Here is a 17,802-nt window from a genome sequence, read left to right on the forward strand (position 1 = left end):
CGTAAAATTTGCTAGATAGTAAACTAAGTGTTAAATGTTAAATTTATATTCAACAACCATTAGCCTTATTAATTAAAATTTTAATTTGAATACCTGGAAAATGCAGAGCTTAAGCACCATCGAATTTTTGATTGAAATTGCGCCTATGTGTATGTATACATATATTGCATGTAGTCAAAATGCAATCAAATATTAAATTAAAAAAAGCAACTTAAAATGTCCATAATAAATTATAGCGTACAGCGTATGGGTCCCTGTCTTTTGTAGAAGTGAGAGCCAAGTACTGTAGTTTGTGATGTTCCATAAGTAAGAAATATTGATAAAAAAAAAGCATTTTTCAGTCGAGTCTGCAACCACGAAAGAACATTTTCATGTCTCGTTGAAGTACCGAATAAAATTAGAGTAGTTATAGAATGGAGATAATGAAATGGTATATTAACAAGCCGTAACAAGCTAGTATCTAAGGTGGCTAGTAAACATATCAAGTTGCTGTCTAATATTTTAGTGTTTTTATAATATCTGGCCTAAAACAATTCATAGGAATATGACCTCTTAAATTATTGTACTTATATTTCAGTTATAGTTTGATCATTGTGAAAAGTTAAAATCCAACATTTGAAAGTTGCACAGGTTAAATTACATTCTATTATTACCAGAATTATTTCTCAAACGTTATTTACAAAATACTGTTGTTAAAGAAATGAGCGTAGTCCGTAGAAGACAAAAATTGTATAAATTATAATAATACACATTTTAGATTTAACCGTTTGGAATAATTGTCAATTTATTTTTTTCCATAGCAATTACAGTCCAATACTAATATTACTTATACAATTATATTTTTTCAGAAATACTAAATGTATTTTGGTGATATTGTAAGTTTCAAAAATATTACAATTAAATGATTAAAATGTTTTTAAGGAAAACTGCAACTTGAATATTTTGAATAATATATTTTATTAGGACACTTACGACTTCCATCCTTATATATTATTATAAAACGCAATGTCTCTTTGTAGTTTGTCCTCTGTTATGTTCTCCATAATTTGCGTCTTTTACAGTTTTTTTTAAAAACATTAAAAAAAAAAAAAAACCACTTAGATTGTGGTTATTATTTGATATAAAGAGTATAAGGATGTATAATTAACGTGAGGCCCCTTTAATTTTGCAGCCATACATAGGCACACGCCAATGGGAAGAAATACCCCTGGCTGTTTCTATCAATATTTCCTTTAACGGAGAAGAAGAGGTTATTTAATTTTTTGCCCGTCTAAAAAACGCGGTCTATAGGTTGTGGATATTTTTAAGATATTATATCCGTTTAAACGACTGAAAAGTATAATCGTGAGTATCGGCTTTGCGTCGGAGGTGAAAAAAGTCAATGCATATGCCATTTATAAAGCCTTCTTTGTAGGTACAGGTACGTGGCTCGCGTCCACCGCAGCGTTGTTATGTTAGGAAGAAGGTGCGATGCGCTCAGCCGTTTTGCCGCACAAGCGTGAACACCTCGGCCCTGGAAGGCAGGCACCTATGTACTCTCGTTTAATACATATTCTGACAGCTTGTGCTGCAGCAGTTAACGTACCGTGACTTTTCGTGCGCGCTCGTGTTGGACGAACAACAAACGAACACGGAAAAATGGAGAAAAAAAAAAATAAATAAATAATTAACAAAAAAAAAAAACAAGTCACCCGAGTCTCTCCATAGAGGTCTAAATATAGGCTCCGGAGAACCGCGTAGGTCTGCGCGGCCGTCACAGCTGCTGCTGCTGCTGCCGCTCGGCGGACCGCGGGGATCGGACTTCTCAATGATATCTGCGCGGACGATCTTAATAAGATAATATTCAAATTAATGGCTCGCACAAGTGTACCTACATACTACACGCGTGTGTGTGTGTTTTGCTATATTATAAAAAAAATTCGTCAGCTCCGTGTCAGCCGGCCCCGGATCAAGGTTAAAGGGAGGACCCGTTTGCGCGCGGGGTCAGTCGACCGCATTCCAATATGGCCGACATCGGAATGCGGTGCGTTTCGGCGGTGTGTGTGTGCGCGCGTGAGAGAGTACCTGCTGTACATACTATACCTACTACAAAATATATATATATATATGTATAATAATAATAATATTATTATTGTACGTTTTTCCGCCTGCCTGCCCGTGCCTTCTTATATATATATATACACACACATCTTGTAAAGCCAACCTCCTCCACCGGGTTTCACCGTTGCGCTCGGAGCGGCGCAGTGCTCCCGGGCGACGGCGAGTGAAATTTAGCGGGCGGCACCGCCTCCGAGGCCCGCCGAACCGAGATAACCAGTGAACACCAGGTAGGTGTATAACTAACTATAAACGCCGTTGTGTGCAGTTGGTCGTGTGACTCGCGTTGTGTTCTGGCTGCGGCCCGCGATAATAATTAATTAATAATAAATTTTAAATTATTGTTATTATTATTTCGCGACAATCCGGTAGGGCGACAATATATTTTAGTACACGAGTATTTTATCAGCGGTACGTAGGCAGTGCGTTTGGCGCACGGTTCCACCCCGACGACGATGGGTTCGCGTAGTGCCTGCAACGGCTTTTGCTGATCGTTAAAGTCTCCACGACAATAAAAATATTATTATTATAGTATAATAATATTGTGTATAGCTGGCTGAAAGTCTGTCTTATTTTTGATCTCGTTATCAACGCCAACGGACGTTATGCAAACCCATCTGGCAATGGTCGCCTCGGAACTGTACCCTTTGTGAGTGAAAAAATTTTACAACATATACATATCGCCTAAATTGAATTTCGAAATAAGAGCGATAATAATAATTTATCGAGGGTTTGCTCGGATGCCAATGACCATAAAATATGTATTTGAAAATATCAAAATATTATGCAATTATATGCCTTTATTGAAATCGGCTAAAAAGTTTTAGACGAGCTTTCCAATGGCCGACTTGACATATACTGTAAATAACATTTTACTCAGGTTAATTATTTAAAAAGGTATTGCACGTATCTTGATAAAGTTGAATTACAATTATTATGGGGATGTTTTCAAATTTATATGAACAATGATGATTATTTTAGAAATTTTGGACTATATTTTATAACTACAATTTTCATTTATTACTTTTCTCATATTGTGTATAATCTTCTTTAGCTCATACTCGTAAGTTTGATTAAAGATAATAATAATATAGAACATTTCTAATAATTATACTTAAAAATATGCTACTAAATCTGGAAATAATCATTATAGCAAATATATGCTCAAATATGCAAATATATGCATCATAAGTTTGCTAATTTGAAATCTAGTCCTTGTGAATCAAATTTACATAATATTTGGGTATAATTCTGATTTCACTAAAAAAAAATGCAGTCGTAAACATTCGAGCTTTAATAATTACCCTAGTAGAAAGTTATAGAAAGTCTTTAATAACATTTTCCACTTCTTGCAATGATAATTATATAATTGTTTTATTATGAAAGTAATGCTTTAATGTAAAAACCTATAAACCTAGACCAACTTAATTTAACTTTTTTTCTTTTTATGAAATTTTTACCACTAGCACATTATTATCTCGGCTTGATATTCTATGTGAAGGCTCAAAAATTATAAATAGAACTTAATAGACTTTATATAACAACTCAAGTTTCAAATTATTGATTTCACATAACTCCCCAAAAATATTTTTTTCCTTTAATAATTTAGAAGTTATTTTATCTACAAAAGAAATAAAATAATTAAGTAAAAAAACAACACAGAAGGGGCAAAGAGATCACAGGTTTTTAAAAACTATTATCACTGGAAGTGATTAAGTCGCTTTCAAAAAACGCTTCAATCCAGATGAAAAATTATACATTTAGGTATTAGGTAAGGGGTTTATTATAGCAATAAAAGTAACATAAAATTCTTAAGGTACTAATTGAATTAGATGCTTGTAATTCAATAGAATTGCAGTTTAGCTATTTAATTGTTTTGTCTTAAATATATCCATATAGATTGGTATTATTGATTGTTTTATAGAGCTAGGTATAAAATTTGCTTAAAAATGTCCATTTAAATCATTACTATATAAAAAATAGTTGTGGTGCATTTTGTTTTAGCTGAGGGTTGTACTTTTAGTGTAGCACTTAGGACCACAATTGTATTTTTAGTGTCTATTAGGGTAGATACGATTATAGTCTGTCTATTCTGATAATTTTTATTTCATTGTTACCAATAGACAATATCGTAATCAACAATGTAATGAATATATTTTCCTTTATAATAAATATTAGTTGAAAATATTTAAAGTATTATAGTGTTTTTCTCGATATTTGTAGGGTATGATGTGAGATTTAAGTCCCTAAAAAGTTCTATATTAGACCAGAAGTGTAAAAATTCACTTTCTCACTTTCACCCTTTTCTCCTAGAAAAGGGTAAAAACTTTTTCTTAATTTTTTCAAGTTTAGTATTAGGACTCGTGGTGAAAATTCTTTAAAAACAGTGAAATCGCACTCGCCTATTTTTGGCAATATTTATTAATGTCTATTAGTAACAATACAATTCTGGGTGTGAGCCCTACACTAAAAACACAACTTTATTTTTTTCAAATAGTAACAATTTGAATCAACATTTTTAAACAAAGCTACCGTCAAATAGAGGGGTAAGCCGTTGGAAAGAATTTTAAAAAAATTTCAGTGTTATTATATAAACAAAAACCTATAAGCTAACGGTCTTAGTCCCCAAAACTGTAATAAAGTTAAAAAATAAATTTACTGAATAACTGATGTGATGTTTTTTTTTTTTATTTAGGTTGTAAAAACCTATTTATAGTTATGATCATTTAGAAATGTTGTCAAAATCATGCCACAAAGAGACCTGTCTGAGGTAATAATAATCATTGTAGTATTTTACGAATCAATATTTTTCTAATATGAAACAACATTGTAATAACTAATAACATTTCTATATTAAGGTGGAACATGATAATGGATGCGGCGAAGATTTTATGGAAAAAGTACGAGAGTCTAATGCAGCATGTGAATCTGGTGACTATCCCCGAGCCATTCAACTCTATACAGAGGCTCTGCGTCATTATCCCAACAACCATATTCTCTACTCAAACCGTTCTGCTGCTCTGCTCAAAACAGGAAGGTTTACAGAAGCATTGCAAGATGCCACACGATCGCGCCAGATCAACCCTAACTGGCCTAAAGCACATTACCGAGAAGGTGTTGCTTTGCAATGCCTGGGTAGGCATGGAGACGCCCTGGCTGTTTTCAGTACAGGGCTGTCTATTGAACCAAATTCTACCCAGTTGTTAGGTGGCCTTATCGAGGCTTCAATCAAGTCTCCTTTGAAAAGTAAGCCCAACCATTATGCATTGAATACTATTATTTCTATAGTTATATATTTTTTTAACACAAATATTAAACAGTTTGTATGTATTTTTGTTTAAGGTGTTTTAGAGCCAACGTTTGAACAATTAAACAGCATAAATCATAACGGACTTACATTAGACAAATCTCCCTTTCTTGTCATGTCCGTGATAGGCCAGGAACTATTAGCAGCTGGACAATATTCAGTCGCCGTTGTTGTTTTAGAATCTGCTCTAAGAATCGGCACTAGTAGTCCTAAATTAAGAGGATCAGTCTTTTCTGCACTATCCTCTGCATATTGGGCACTAAATTCATTGGATAAAGTATAAATATATTATATTAAAATAAATACGATTTATGTATATATTTATAATAATAGTATATACAATTTTACATTCTGAAAATAAAAACTTGTATGTTTCTTTTTAGGCAATTGGATATATGCAACAGGATTTATTGGTGGCCAAGTCTTTAAAGGACGTAGCTGGCGAGAGTCGAGCTCATGGTAATTTGGGATCTGCCTATTTTAGCAAAGGTAGCTTCAAAGAAGCATTAACAGCACACAGGTATCAATTAGTTTTTGCTATGAAAGCGAGAGAAATGAAATCTGCCGCATCTGCGCTTACTAGTTTAGGTTAGTATAGAGGTAGAAGTGTTTTTCAATAAAAACAGAACCAACCATGCATTACATAAAATCCATATAAGTTCATGCAAACAAATAGCAAGTTGTGAAAGTTAATATTTATTCAATACATTTTTATTAGGACATGTGTACACAGCTATTGGTGATTACCCCAATGCCTTGGCATCGCATAAACAATGTGTGCAGCTGGTAAAACAAACTGGAGAAGTCCTTCAAGAAGCAAGAGAAATAGGAAATGTCGGCGCTGTATATTTGGCTATGGGTGAATTTGAAAGCGCATTAGATTGTCATATGCAACATTTAAAATTATCAAAAAAACTTGGAAACAAAGTACGATTTAACAGAGTTGTAAATGTTGCTTTTTTTTTGCTAAAACCTAAACCTTTTCATGATAGGTTGAAGAAGCTCGTGCATATAGCAACTTAGGCTCATCTTACCATTATAGAAGACATTTTTCACAAGCCATTTCATATCACGAAAATGTTTTGAGGCTGGCGCAAGAACTTGGCGACAAGGTTATCGAAGCCAGAGCATATGCAGGACTTGGTCATGCAGCTAGATGCGCTGGAAACTATGCTCAAGTATGTTATTGTTTTCTACACATTGTTTTTGTTAATATTTAAGAATTTATTTGTAGTGTTTTTTTAAAAAAAAATTTTTTTTAGGCAAAACATTGGCACGAAAAACAATTGGATATGGCTTTAAATACACACGATAAAGTAGGAGAGGGTAGAGCATGCTCAAATTTAGGTATTGTTTATCAATTACTTGGCGCTCACGAGTCCGCATTAAAACTACACCACGCTCATTTGAACATTGCTAAATCACTACATGATCGTGCTGCAATGGGACGAGCTTTTGGAAATATCGGAAACGCGTATAGTGCTATGGGCTACTATGAACAAGTAACGTTTTTATTTGATAAATTATAATTACTATATTCTCGATAATTATATATTTAAATTCAATTTTTATTATTTGATTGCTTAAAGCTTCCAAAAAAAAAAAATCAAGTTACTCATTTTCTTCATTTAATATTTACATAGTACGTTTTATGTTGTTCAGGCAATAAAATATCACAAACAAGAATTGACAATATCGAAAGAAGTCAAAGATCGGAGTGCAGAAGCTTCCACACATGGAAATCTAGCAGTAGCTTATCAATCACTGGGAGCATTTGACATGGCTCTTTTACATTACAGAGCTCATTTAAATATTGCCAGAGATTTAAAGGATACAGCCGGGGAAGCTTGTGCTCTTTTAAATTTGGCTAATTGTCTGAGCACTAGAAATGATTTTACAGAAGCTATTCCTTATTATGAAAACTATTTAATGTTATCTCAGGTAATTGACTAACAATTTATACTTCATAGTTTAGTTATTTTTGAATATAATAGAAAATTAAAATGCAGTAGGAAATGAATTGTGTTAAGGTATTCGAGTTAGAGAAGCATTTGCATTTGTTCCCGGTTTGGATTGGGTGTGTAAATGAAAATATATTAGGATTATTTTTATGAGTTGTTTCGTCGTGATATAATGAAGCAAAACCATTGCTAAAACAATATGATAAAAAGTATTTTTTTTTTATAGGAACTACATGATATTGAAGGGGAAGCTAAAGCTTGTCATTTTTTGGGCTATGCTCACTATTGTTTGGGTAATTATCGAGAAGCTGTTCGTTATTACGATCAAGATTTGTCGTTGGCCAAAGATTTGCACGACAGAATGAATATGGCTCGAGCTTATTGTAATTTGGGCTTAGCTCATTTAGCATTAGGCAATCTAGAAACATCACTGGAATGTCAAAAATATTTTTTAGGTAAATAAATCTTTACATTTATATAATGATCATTTTTCTATTATTTATATCTTGTTTGATTATTTCTAGCCATATCACATATGACAAAAAGCATACAAGCCAAACTTCGTGCTCTGGGCAATATCGGTGATATACTTATGAAAATGAATAACACGGAAGAAGCTCACAAGATGTATCATCGGCAATTAACATTAGCCAGACAAGTAAGAGATTTAAACATGGAGGCAGCAGCTTGCAGCTCTCTTGGATTAGCCAACAGATACATTAAATGTCATGACAAAGCACTGTCTTATCATTGTCAAGTAAATAATTATTTTAAAACACAAATGTTACATTTTATGTGTTTACAAAACATTTTTGTACTTAGGAATTGGCTTTAAGACAAGAAATGAATGATTTGAAAGGCGAGTGTTGTGCTCATGGTCACCTCGGAGCTGTTAATATGTCGCTCAGAAACTATAAAAATGCTATTAAATGTTACCAATTACAACTAGAAAGATCCAAAGAATTAAGAGATAATTCAATCGAAGCTGAAGCTTATGGAAATTTAGGTAAAAAAAACTACTAATCTGAGCAACCGCTATTTTAAAGTTAAAAACCACTCCTATGGGGAATGCTTTGATTTAAAACAGTGATTTATATAAAAAAAAAATTGTATGTATTGTTGATTTTAGGTATTGCTAGAATGAATATGGGAATTTATGAAGGTGCTATTGGGTACTTTGAACAGCAATTGGCCACCTTAGAACAGTTGTCAACCCACACGTCACTAACGGACAAAGTAAATATATCCTGGCTATAATTTTAGTTGTTTTAATGCAACATTAAAATTGTTGTATTGTGCAGGGTCGAGCATTCGGCAACCTTGGAGACTGTTACGATGCATTAGGAGACTTTGACGAAGCTATCAAATGTCACGAACAATTTTTAACAATAGCCGTACAACTTCAAAACGTCCGTGACCTAGAGAAAGCCTATACTTGCCTTGGCCAGTCTTACCGACGAATAGGATATCTCGACCAGAGTCTAGTTTGTTTTGAAAAAATACTAGTCATTGCCCATGAACTTAGTAACTCCGAAATGAAAGCTTCCATTTACGGCGAATTGGGCTCAAATCATATAATGATGGGAAATTACCAACAAGCCGTTTCTTGTTTCCACAATCAGATATCAATAGCTAGAGAATTAAACAACAGAGTTGTTGAAGCAAATTCAGCGTCTTCTCTTGGTTACGCTCATCAATTACTAGGTCAAAATAGTATTGCCTTACACTACCACAAACTTGATTTAGAAATCGGAAAAGAGCTAAGTCAACCGTTATTACAATGTAGAGCCTACGGAAATATCGGGAACGTAGAAGAATTATTAGGGAACCTGAATGAAGCCATCAAGTACCAAGAAGAACATTTATCGATTGCCAGTCAAATTGATGATAAAACTGCCAAAGCAGCTGCGTACGGTAGTTTGGGATCATTACATCATACGCTGGGGCACACGAGCCAAGCAGTAATTTATCTTACTCAAGCTCTTCAAAGTGTAGACATGAAGGGCAAGTCAGATAAAGAAGGACATATTAGGTTCAAATTGGGAATGGCCCTGTTGGCTGATGAGCAGTCTGATGCGGCAAGAGGTCATTTGGATCAAGCAGCAGAATTACTGGATAACGCTCTTAATAAAGCCACTCATGAAAATTTCCAATCAATTGCAAATCTAAGACACCAGTGTTACCAAGCATTACAAGTAAATATTTTTTACACAAACAAAATATTTTATAATATGTTTGTGTGTGACATTTTATTTTAATTGTGTAGACAGTATTAGTACAATTGAATAGATGCGAAGAAGCACTTCTCGTAACGGAGAAGTATAGAATTAGAGGGAAAACTGCTATGTGCAATAGCCAGATGAAATCAACTTCCGACTGTCATAAAATAAGTTCTGTCGAAGGTTTATTAGATATTGTTAACAAACAAAAAGCTTCAGTTCTATATTTCAGTTTAGCGTCTGGCTACTTATTTTCTTGGCTAATTGTTCCTAACAAAGGTAAATAATTATAAAAAAAAAAGTATATTTCATAACGAAACATACATAATATATTTTTTTTTTTATGCATTTTTAGGCATTGTTAAATTTCACGAAACATTGATTCAAACTGAAAATGGAACTGACAATTTATTGATGCAGTATTTAAATGATTTGAAAAACACATTAACTGTACAACCTATGTATGTAAATCAGTAATACAACCATTTTTAGAGTATCTTCTGTCTTATAATCATTTTTTTTTTTTCTAATAGAATTGATACAGAGTTGAGTGAATCTTGTCATTTAGATGAATTAGAAGACAAACTAACCAAAGACAACGAACGCAGTTATTTAAGAATGGTCAACAGAAATCATTTGTACAACTCCAGCAATTACAGTCTTAGTAGTTTATTTAGGTATTTTTTTTATCATATCATTGTTATTTTTTTTTTTTTTTATTATACAAGGTAGTTCCTAACATAAGACCAATATTTTAGCCATCAACTCCCGAGGTCAAATCTACCATTTTTCTGGTATTTATAGATGCAGTTTCAATGAATTTCAACCTTAAATTTAGAATTTAATTTTATGTATTATCTAATTTTACCACAAAGTTTATTAATTTTAAATTTTGGTAGGTTATAAATCGAGTCCTTTTAGTTTCGTAAGCAGAAAATCCTAATCCATTCTGATATAATAGTCTAGTCAGCATCTTAAAAGTTTTGGATAAGTTTTCAATTTGTATCCCGGGAGTATTCTCTGAAATATTGGTTTTTACCTTGTACTCTGTTTGTGTTGTAATACATTTTTAAGAACTTGGACATAATTTTAGCGTGGGAAGTGTTGGTGGAAGTACGATTGGGTCTGTAAGTCGGCCTGGCAGTGTAAGAGCTAAGAAAACAAAATCGTGGTTGATTCCTGACAGTTTGAACAAACTTTATGAATTGTTAATTGCTCCATTTGAAGATTTCCTATTTGTATCGTGTGGTAAATACACGTTTAAATTGAGATAATCAAAATATCTTTTAATACTTTATTTTGTTTTTGTAAACAGCATCCCATAATAAAGGTTGTTCCGGCAGAAAAGAATTGTTATTGGTTTTGGAAGAAGATTTAATGTTAGTGCCGTTTTCAATGTTACATCCAAAGATGGATAACGAATGTTTACTGACTGGGGAATACCTAGCAGAAAAATTCTGTTTACTTGTTACATCCTCGTTAATGAAGTTCAAAGAAAACCAAAGGTATGTGTAAGACACCAATGACAATTTTGAAGTTTGGTAGAGTTTGATTTTAACTTAATTATTATACCATAATGTACACCATTACTTAAATAAGTATTATTTATTTAGAGCACTGAAAAAATCAATAGCTAACGATTCAACAAACATGACTACACTTGTTGTTGGCAATCCGCGACTTCCAGAATATATCCATGAACAACTTTGCCTCAGTGAAGTACCACATACAGAACAAGAAGCTAATATGGTTGCAGAAATGTTACAGACAAAACCGTTTGTACGGGAACAGGTAGCTAACAGACGTCGACATTTTTAATAATTCATGTCAATTTAACTTGTGATTGATTTGATTAGGCGAATAAACAAAATATCTTGGATCAACTTGTCAAAGCAGAATGCATTCATTTAGCAACTCATGTCAGTTGGGAACTGTCGGCTATAATATTATCTCCAGATGAAAATGTAAGAATTAAGACCCATTTATGGAATTAATCAGTTAAAATGAAAAATTACGATAACAGATATATTATTATTATTGTATAACTAATCATTTATCATAGGAAAATAATTTGCACGCTGAAGTAAATATATCCGAAGTATTATTGACAGTAGAAGACCTATTGTCTTTAAAGTTAAACGCAAGACTAGTAGTACTCAGTTGGTCACATTCTCGAGACGATTGGGCTTCAGCTAAAGGTCTTTCCGACCTTACAAATGGTTTACTTATGGCTGGAGCACAATGTATACTTATTCCTCTGTGGCCCGTTCCAAGTACTGCAGCTAAAATTTTATTACGAGCATTTTACTCGGCCTTATTACAGGTACGTTTGTAGGTTATTTTTTTAATTATTAGTACTCTTACTAAACTTTCAATCGTATTTAGGGTTCAAGAGTGTGTCGAGCTCTTTGTGACGCAATGCAGACGGTTCAGCATACAAAACATTTTTCTCATCCTTCCAACTGGGCTGGATACTTTTTATTTGGGTCTGACGTTCGTTTGTCAAGCAAAGTTGCTCTTATGGGTCAGGCTTTGTGTGAAATAATAAAAACACCAGACAGGTGCCGAGATGCTCTTAGAGTTACCCTTCATTTAGTAAGCACATATATGTAATAATATCCAATTCTAATATCTTGAGGGAAAACCTCTGGTCAAATATCTTGTACTTAATAGTATTAAGACGATTGTATTTAACTGGATTTTAAAATGCTACAGGTTGAAAAATCTTTACAACGCATACACAGAGGACAAAAGAATGCAATGTATACAACTCAAAAAAGTATTGAAAATAAGGTAAGTACTATAGGAATGATTTTTTTGAAAACAAAGTTTTACTATGTTTAAGGGGGCTAGCACCGAGGCCTTTTTCCATGGGTTTTTGATGAATATTTTCTTAAAAACTACTCGACTTGAGTTGAATAGTTCTTTTATATCTTGAAGAACCACTATTTTAAGATTAAATAGTGGTTTTTTTCTAGCGAACCAGCAGATGCTGGTTCGCTAGAAAAAAAAAACTAAATTTTTGGTGTATAGTGTAAAAAAAAACTTGTTAGATTTTTTTAAATCTGGGGGGGATTTACAAAAAATTATACAACGGGTTTCCAACCTCTTATGTATTGTCGCATGTCAATCACCGCAAAGTTTAGAACAGATTTAAAAAAAATATATATCCTTTAAAAGTCATTCTTTGTCTTAAAAATCGTTTTTTGTCAGTGCCAGTCTCCTTAAACCATCAATATTGACATAAAATATTGAAGTTTTAATAGATTGGTTAATACAATTTCTAATTGTTCGGTTAAATCTATGATTGATTTTGATAAGATCTAACATATCAGATGTTAACGTGAGAGTGTCCATTTTCTAATATCTTTAGTTCAAACTAGGATTTTCATTGTCCGACGTCTGTGAAGATTGACATTGAAACGTGTCAAAAAAAATGTCAAAGTTAAATATGGATACAACTAAAAATTTTGAATATTAATCAATATTGTGTTTTAATTACATTTTTCATTATTAATTTGTTTTAAATTTGATTTAATTAAGATTTGTTTATCTCTTTAAAGGTTGGCGATGTATGTGGATGGAAAGAGCTACTTCAGTCAGTTGGATTCCGTTTTGAACCTGCTGCAAATGGCATTCCGTCCTCTGTATTTTTCCCTCAAAGTGACCCAGAAGATAGGCTAACTCAATGCAGTGCAAGCTTACAGGCATTACTTGGTACTTTATATCTATTAATACGTAACATAATTTTTATCATATTTCGGCATTTAAAGCATTTGTTTATTTTTTTTGAAATTACATAAAATATAACACAGTGCTGTGGTGGAAATGTATGTCTTGCTTAGACGATTTTGAAAATGGTTAATTTTTATATTTTTAAAGTTCTAATCGTTTAAATCATTATTAATCGAAGTCCCAGAATTAAAAATTAGTATTTTAACTCGTTAATAAGGTGGTGTGCTTGTATTTCCTTATGACACCCTTAACAAAAAGTTTATCTTAAAAATGCTATATATTAGTTTTCTCTTTTTTTTCACTGGTAAAATATCTATTTTATTAGCAATTGTAATTATTTTTATTTTTGATATAATTAGGTCTTAACAGTGTTACGTTGAATGCCATGTCGAAATTGATTTCAACATCCGAGATCACCGATGATGTCATGGCTGTTGTACGTCATGTGAGCGAACAGTTGAACAGTAGACTTCTGTCTGAAAACGAGCAGCCCGTTGATATGTCTGTAAATGTAAAACTATGGCATACGCCCGGATGTCATGAGCTTTTAGCATCATTAGGTACGCATACAATTATAATTATTTGTGTGAAATAAAATAAAACCACTATTGCAATGTGTAATTCATTGTTTTAAGGTTTTGACTTAATCGAAGTTGGCAGTGAAGAAGTGACTTTGCGTACTGGAAAGCAAGGGAACAAGCGAAGTGTTCAGTTTGTACTTCAAGCCTTACTAACCTTATTTGGTATGCAATTATTTAAATGTTTAACCTTTCTGTACGGTCATTGTATATCTATGTTGTTTTTGAAAAGTAGACACTCAGGAAGTCCCCAAAAGCCTGTCAATGTGCTCTTCGAGTTCTCTTGAAAGTGTAGTGACTGTTGAAGATGACAGGCCAAATGATATAGCGATTAAACCTTGTCCAGCGTCTGCTTTCCAAGTGTCTGGTATCAGCGGATCAGGAGCATTTACTAGCTATGTTAGGAAAAGAGGAGAACCGGATGGTAGAACCGCTTCGGATGCTTCCGCACAGATAACTAAAGTAATTCTGCTTTGTCTAGATCCTAATATCACATTTGATGTTTTGCAACGAAAGCTATGTTGCTATATTGTGTATTTATATTTGTATGTTAACACAGACTACTGGTGGAGCCTTAGTTATGCCTACAATATTGTGTCGACGATCAGGTGGAACTAACGGTGGTGGAGAAAGTGATGCTGCATTCACGCCTTCACCGCCCGTTTCTGGATTAGGAGATGCTCTTAGTATAACTCTAGCACATCAGACTAAAATAAGAAATTTATATTCAACACCAGCCAGACCAGATTCATCGAGTTCTGCAAGTTCTGCGACCGATTGGGAAGGTTAGTAACATGGTTAATAATTATATATAGACATGGTTATATTAGGACTCGACTATGATTTTTTTGTCGTGTATTTAGGTAATGGGCATTCTACGATACTTCGACGGGGGAATTATTCACTTCCTCCAATAGCACCAATCAAAAAACTTCACCCGTCTAGCGAAATACTAGACGACATTGTCGTAGAAAGTGATGTAATCCAAACAGACGACACTGAAAAAATGTCACTTTATCTGGCGCAAGTAATGGATATGTCCAAAAATGAGCCTGGTAAAGCGCTATCCAACATTGAAGTAAACAATGATATTCAAGACCCCATAAGAAGTTCACAATTGCGACAGTTGAATTACGATCCAAAACCTACTATATCAGAAGTTTATCTCGAGCGGAAAATAGGTCTGGGATTAGCGCCTTCTCTGTTGAAACTCCTGTCACTGGATAAAAATTTGGCTAACGAAAACAAAACCACTTGGCTATCGCCGTCTATGCTGAAGAGGTTTGGTAGCGATGTTACTCAAGAGACACCTGTGTACGGAGAACTTAACAAAAGGGACGAAGGTGATGGGAGATCAATTGCCGAGTCCCAATCCAGTACTGGGAGTTACAAGAAACGAACTGATACAAATACATTAAGGAACTTCGAAAGTCTCATTGAAGAAGAAAACAGTGTGAAAGAACCTAAAATTAGATTTAAAAAAAAGTCGTATGCACCACCCCCGTCACCGGGAACCTCCTCTCTTAAACCTATAATCGACTCGTAAGGTATACCTACGTAAGGTGATGACCTACTGCATTTAACCATTATTATACCATGTGCCTATGTTTAAGTATAGAGTGGCACAATCAAGGGGTGGTAATTAACGTTTTATTCCCCCCCACCAACCCTTGTCTTGGTAGCACCATTTATTTATATTGTATATAAGACAATAGTATTATTGTTGGTATTTTATATTAAGATGTTATGGGGAAAGAAATCTTTTTCTTGGTTAAGTTTGTTTTACCGTTAATAAATAATAAATCAAAAACTGTTTGAAAATTGTTTTATTTCATTCTTTGAATACAGACAGTCTGAAGAATAAGAATAGTGATTATAGTTCTTAGTCGATTTATAAAATAAATATTTTAGGTTAAAAATACATTTATAAAGTAGTATGCATCAAGCTAATTATTATGGGAAACCCCATACTTTATAGTCGGATTTACTAAATGATTAATAGTGTTTTATGCTAATCCACTAGATACTTAAAATCATAAGTTAACGTAGTAGAATACTTTTTTTTCCAAGTTAGGGGCGATTTTCCTTAGCGGTATAATCTATATAGCAATCATGTCTGTTTATTTAATCATGGAAATATCTGTTTGTTTCTGGCAAGGGCGTATAGCTGTTGTATATGACATTTTGATCCCTTGTATTAAAAAATGTTTTAAATCTAGAAAAAATTACCCAATGGATATGTTTAAGTAAAAATAACCGAGGACAATTTTATTAAGTTTGTTTTATATGGTATTACAATATAATAAAAAAGTATTACAATAACTCATTTCAACAATAATACAAAAACAAATGTCCGTATGCTGATAGTGTTATCCAGTTTAAATTTAATTCCTATTCGAGGTATAGCTGTCAAAAATTGATGCAAGGTGGATTTATTCATTTATATAATATCCACCACCTTGCATCAATCTTTAACCTAGGAAAAGTACACCAACAAAAATTAAATATTATTGTCGATAGTGAATATTTATCAAATAGTTAATGATATTATGGATAGTTTTTTTTGTCGGTTTCTTTTACTCAACCAAACATATTTATCCGGTTATCAAATGTATTGCGTTCATTCCCATAAAAAAAAACCACTTTGGAGTTTGGCCTATCCATTATTATAATATTATGGTTTTAGTTTCGACAACGCAACCTATACTATATAGGTCAACATTCAAATGCTATAGATTTAAGATTTATAGATCTTAATATTTGCTGATAACACGATAAGTCGAACAGATGTACTTGATCTAATGATGCGCTAAGGAATATGAAAACGTCGTCAACTCTTCTAGAGGATAACTTTGTCAATGTTTTAAATTTTTTTCATAAAGTTGACCGGCATTAAACGACAAAAATATAAAAAAAACAATTGCCCTTAAGATGATGTCAACGCGTTAAAATCAATCGTTAAAACTTGTTAATGGCAAAGCGCGGTATAGGTCAAAGTAAATAAAAAATGTCAGAATTAAAGTATAAATTTTGAATGTTTGGTGAATAATATCAAAAGTCGACGAGAAAACCCCTTAGATAGATGAAGTTTTTAAATATGTGATTAAAAAATGTCTACAATTATTATTTAGCCAATAATAGAGAATTATGCAGATGAAAATACAACTGTCAAGGATGCTGTGAATTAAACGTTCTGTCTGTATATGCATTTATTTCTTCTCTCTGTTCATATTATAATCGTCGGACGACGGCCAAGAAGAGCTGTGAGATGGGTTTGCTTATTTAAAAATCTTACTTGATCAGTCTACTCCTAGATGGCGGTGTAGTTATTGTTATTTCATAATATGGCTATTATTGACCGGGAGTAGGTTTTAAGCTTCTGGCCTAGTTATAGCGGTTCAGTTGCCAAAGAGAAGGATGGTAGCATATATTTTAACAAAATCCTAATATTTATTTGTAAAACTGTGATGTGTAATTATTTGTTCGGTGTAATTAGGACTCATTTTTTGATAGTTTATTTTCCGAACTTTGACAACGATTTCAATTTGTTTTTTTCATCTAAACATAGCTACGCATATTCTCTAATATATATAACATATACTTATATATGGATCTATCTCTCTCTCTCTCTCTCTCTCTCTCTGGACAGTTGCCTGCCCAAAGAGAGAGGCCACCTATTACTATATTGGTTGTAATTATTTATAATCAATATACCAGTACCTAACCAACTAGTTGGAACTTTGGCCTTGACGTTTATGGTGTTATCGTTCAAAACAAAATAATTTTACGTCGGTATAGAGTATTTAAGTATTGTTTTTTACAAACTATACTTGTTATTAACGTTTTTTTTATAGAATTCCTCGTGACGCACATTATCGTCATTTATATTGTACACTAGCCGTGGT

At 33.1% G+C, this 17,802-nt stretch overlaps 1 protein-coding gene across 3 annotated transcripts; it reads left to right on the forward strand.

Annotated features, from left to right (window-relative positions):
- The first annotated feature begins 2,293 nt into the window (after nt 1–2,293).
- On the forward strand, nt 2,294–15,689 carry LOC126838454 (tetratricopeptide repeat protein 28). Of its 3 annotated transcripts, none has more exons than XM_050572864.1 (30): nt 2,294–2,327; nt 4,793–4,867; nt 4,956–5,343; nt 5,440–5,681; nt 5,788–5,992; nt 6,123–6,331; nt 6,397–6,582; nt 6,667–6,906; nt 7,067–7,345; nt 7,592–7,820; nt 7,890–8,122; nt 8,188–8,371; nt 8,495–8,601; nt 8,667–9,560; nt 9,632–9,863; nt 9,940–10,045; nt 10,118–10,261; nt 10,678–10,832; nt 10,900–11,089; nt 11,198–11,375; nt 11,441–11,548; nt 11,647–11,907; nt 11,970–12,179; nt 12,300–12,377; nt 13,148–13,301; nt 13,679–13,879; nt 13,955–14,062; nt 14,130–14,359; nt 14,457–14,682; nt 14,761–15,689. In XM_050572864.1, the coding sequence occupies exons 2-30, from the start codon at nt 4,844–4,846 to the stop codon at nt 15,441–15,443; spliced, it is 6,684 nt and encodes a 2,227-aa protein (XP_050428821.1). In that variant the 5' UTR covers nt 2,294–2,327; nt 4,793–4,843; the 3' UTR covers nt 15,444–15,689. The 3 variants fall into 3 exon arrangements, with proteins under 3 accessions (XP_050428821.1, XP_050428820.1, XP_050428822.1); XM_050572863.1 differs by lacking the exon at nt 2,294–2,327 and adding an exon at nt 2,339–2,746; XM_050572865.1 differs by lacking the exon at nt 2,294–2,327 and adding an exon at nt 2,339–2,746 and having other exon boundaries at nt 14,133–14,359.
- The last annotated feature ends 2,113 nt before the right edge of the window (nt 15,690–17,802 follow it).

Source organism: Adelges cooleyi, unplaced genomic scaffold (assembly GCF_023614345.1).
Source record: "Adelges cooleyi isolate 19-005CV unplaced genomic scaffold, UGA_ACOO_1.1 ACOO_flye_CR_arks_rails_tigmint_CR_PRNA_30, whole genome shotgun sequence".
Lineage (NCBI taxonomy): Eukaryota > Metazoa > Arthropoda > Insecta > Hemiptera > Adelgidae > Adelges > Adelges cooleyi.

Excerpts from the sequence above, each read along its gene's own strand:
- LOC126838454 (XM_050572864.1), top strand. The coding sequence starts at position 4,844 with ATGCCACAAAGAGACCTGTCTGAG. Across the intron at positions 9,864-9,939 it reads GCTAATTGTTCCTAACAAAG|GCATTGTTAAATTTCACGAA; the intron begins GTAAATAATTAT and ends ATGCATTTTTAG. Across the intron at positions 10,046-10,117 it reads ACATTAACTGTACAACCTAT|AATTGATACAGAGTTGAGTG; the intron begins GTATGTAAATCA and ends TTTTTCTAATAG.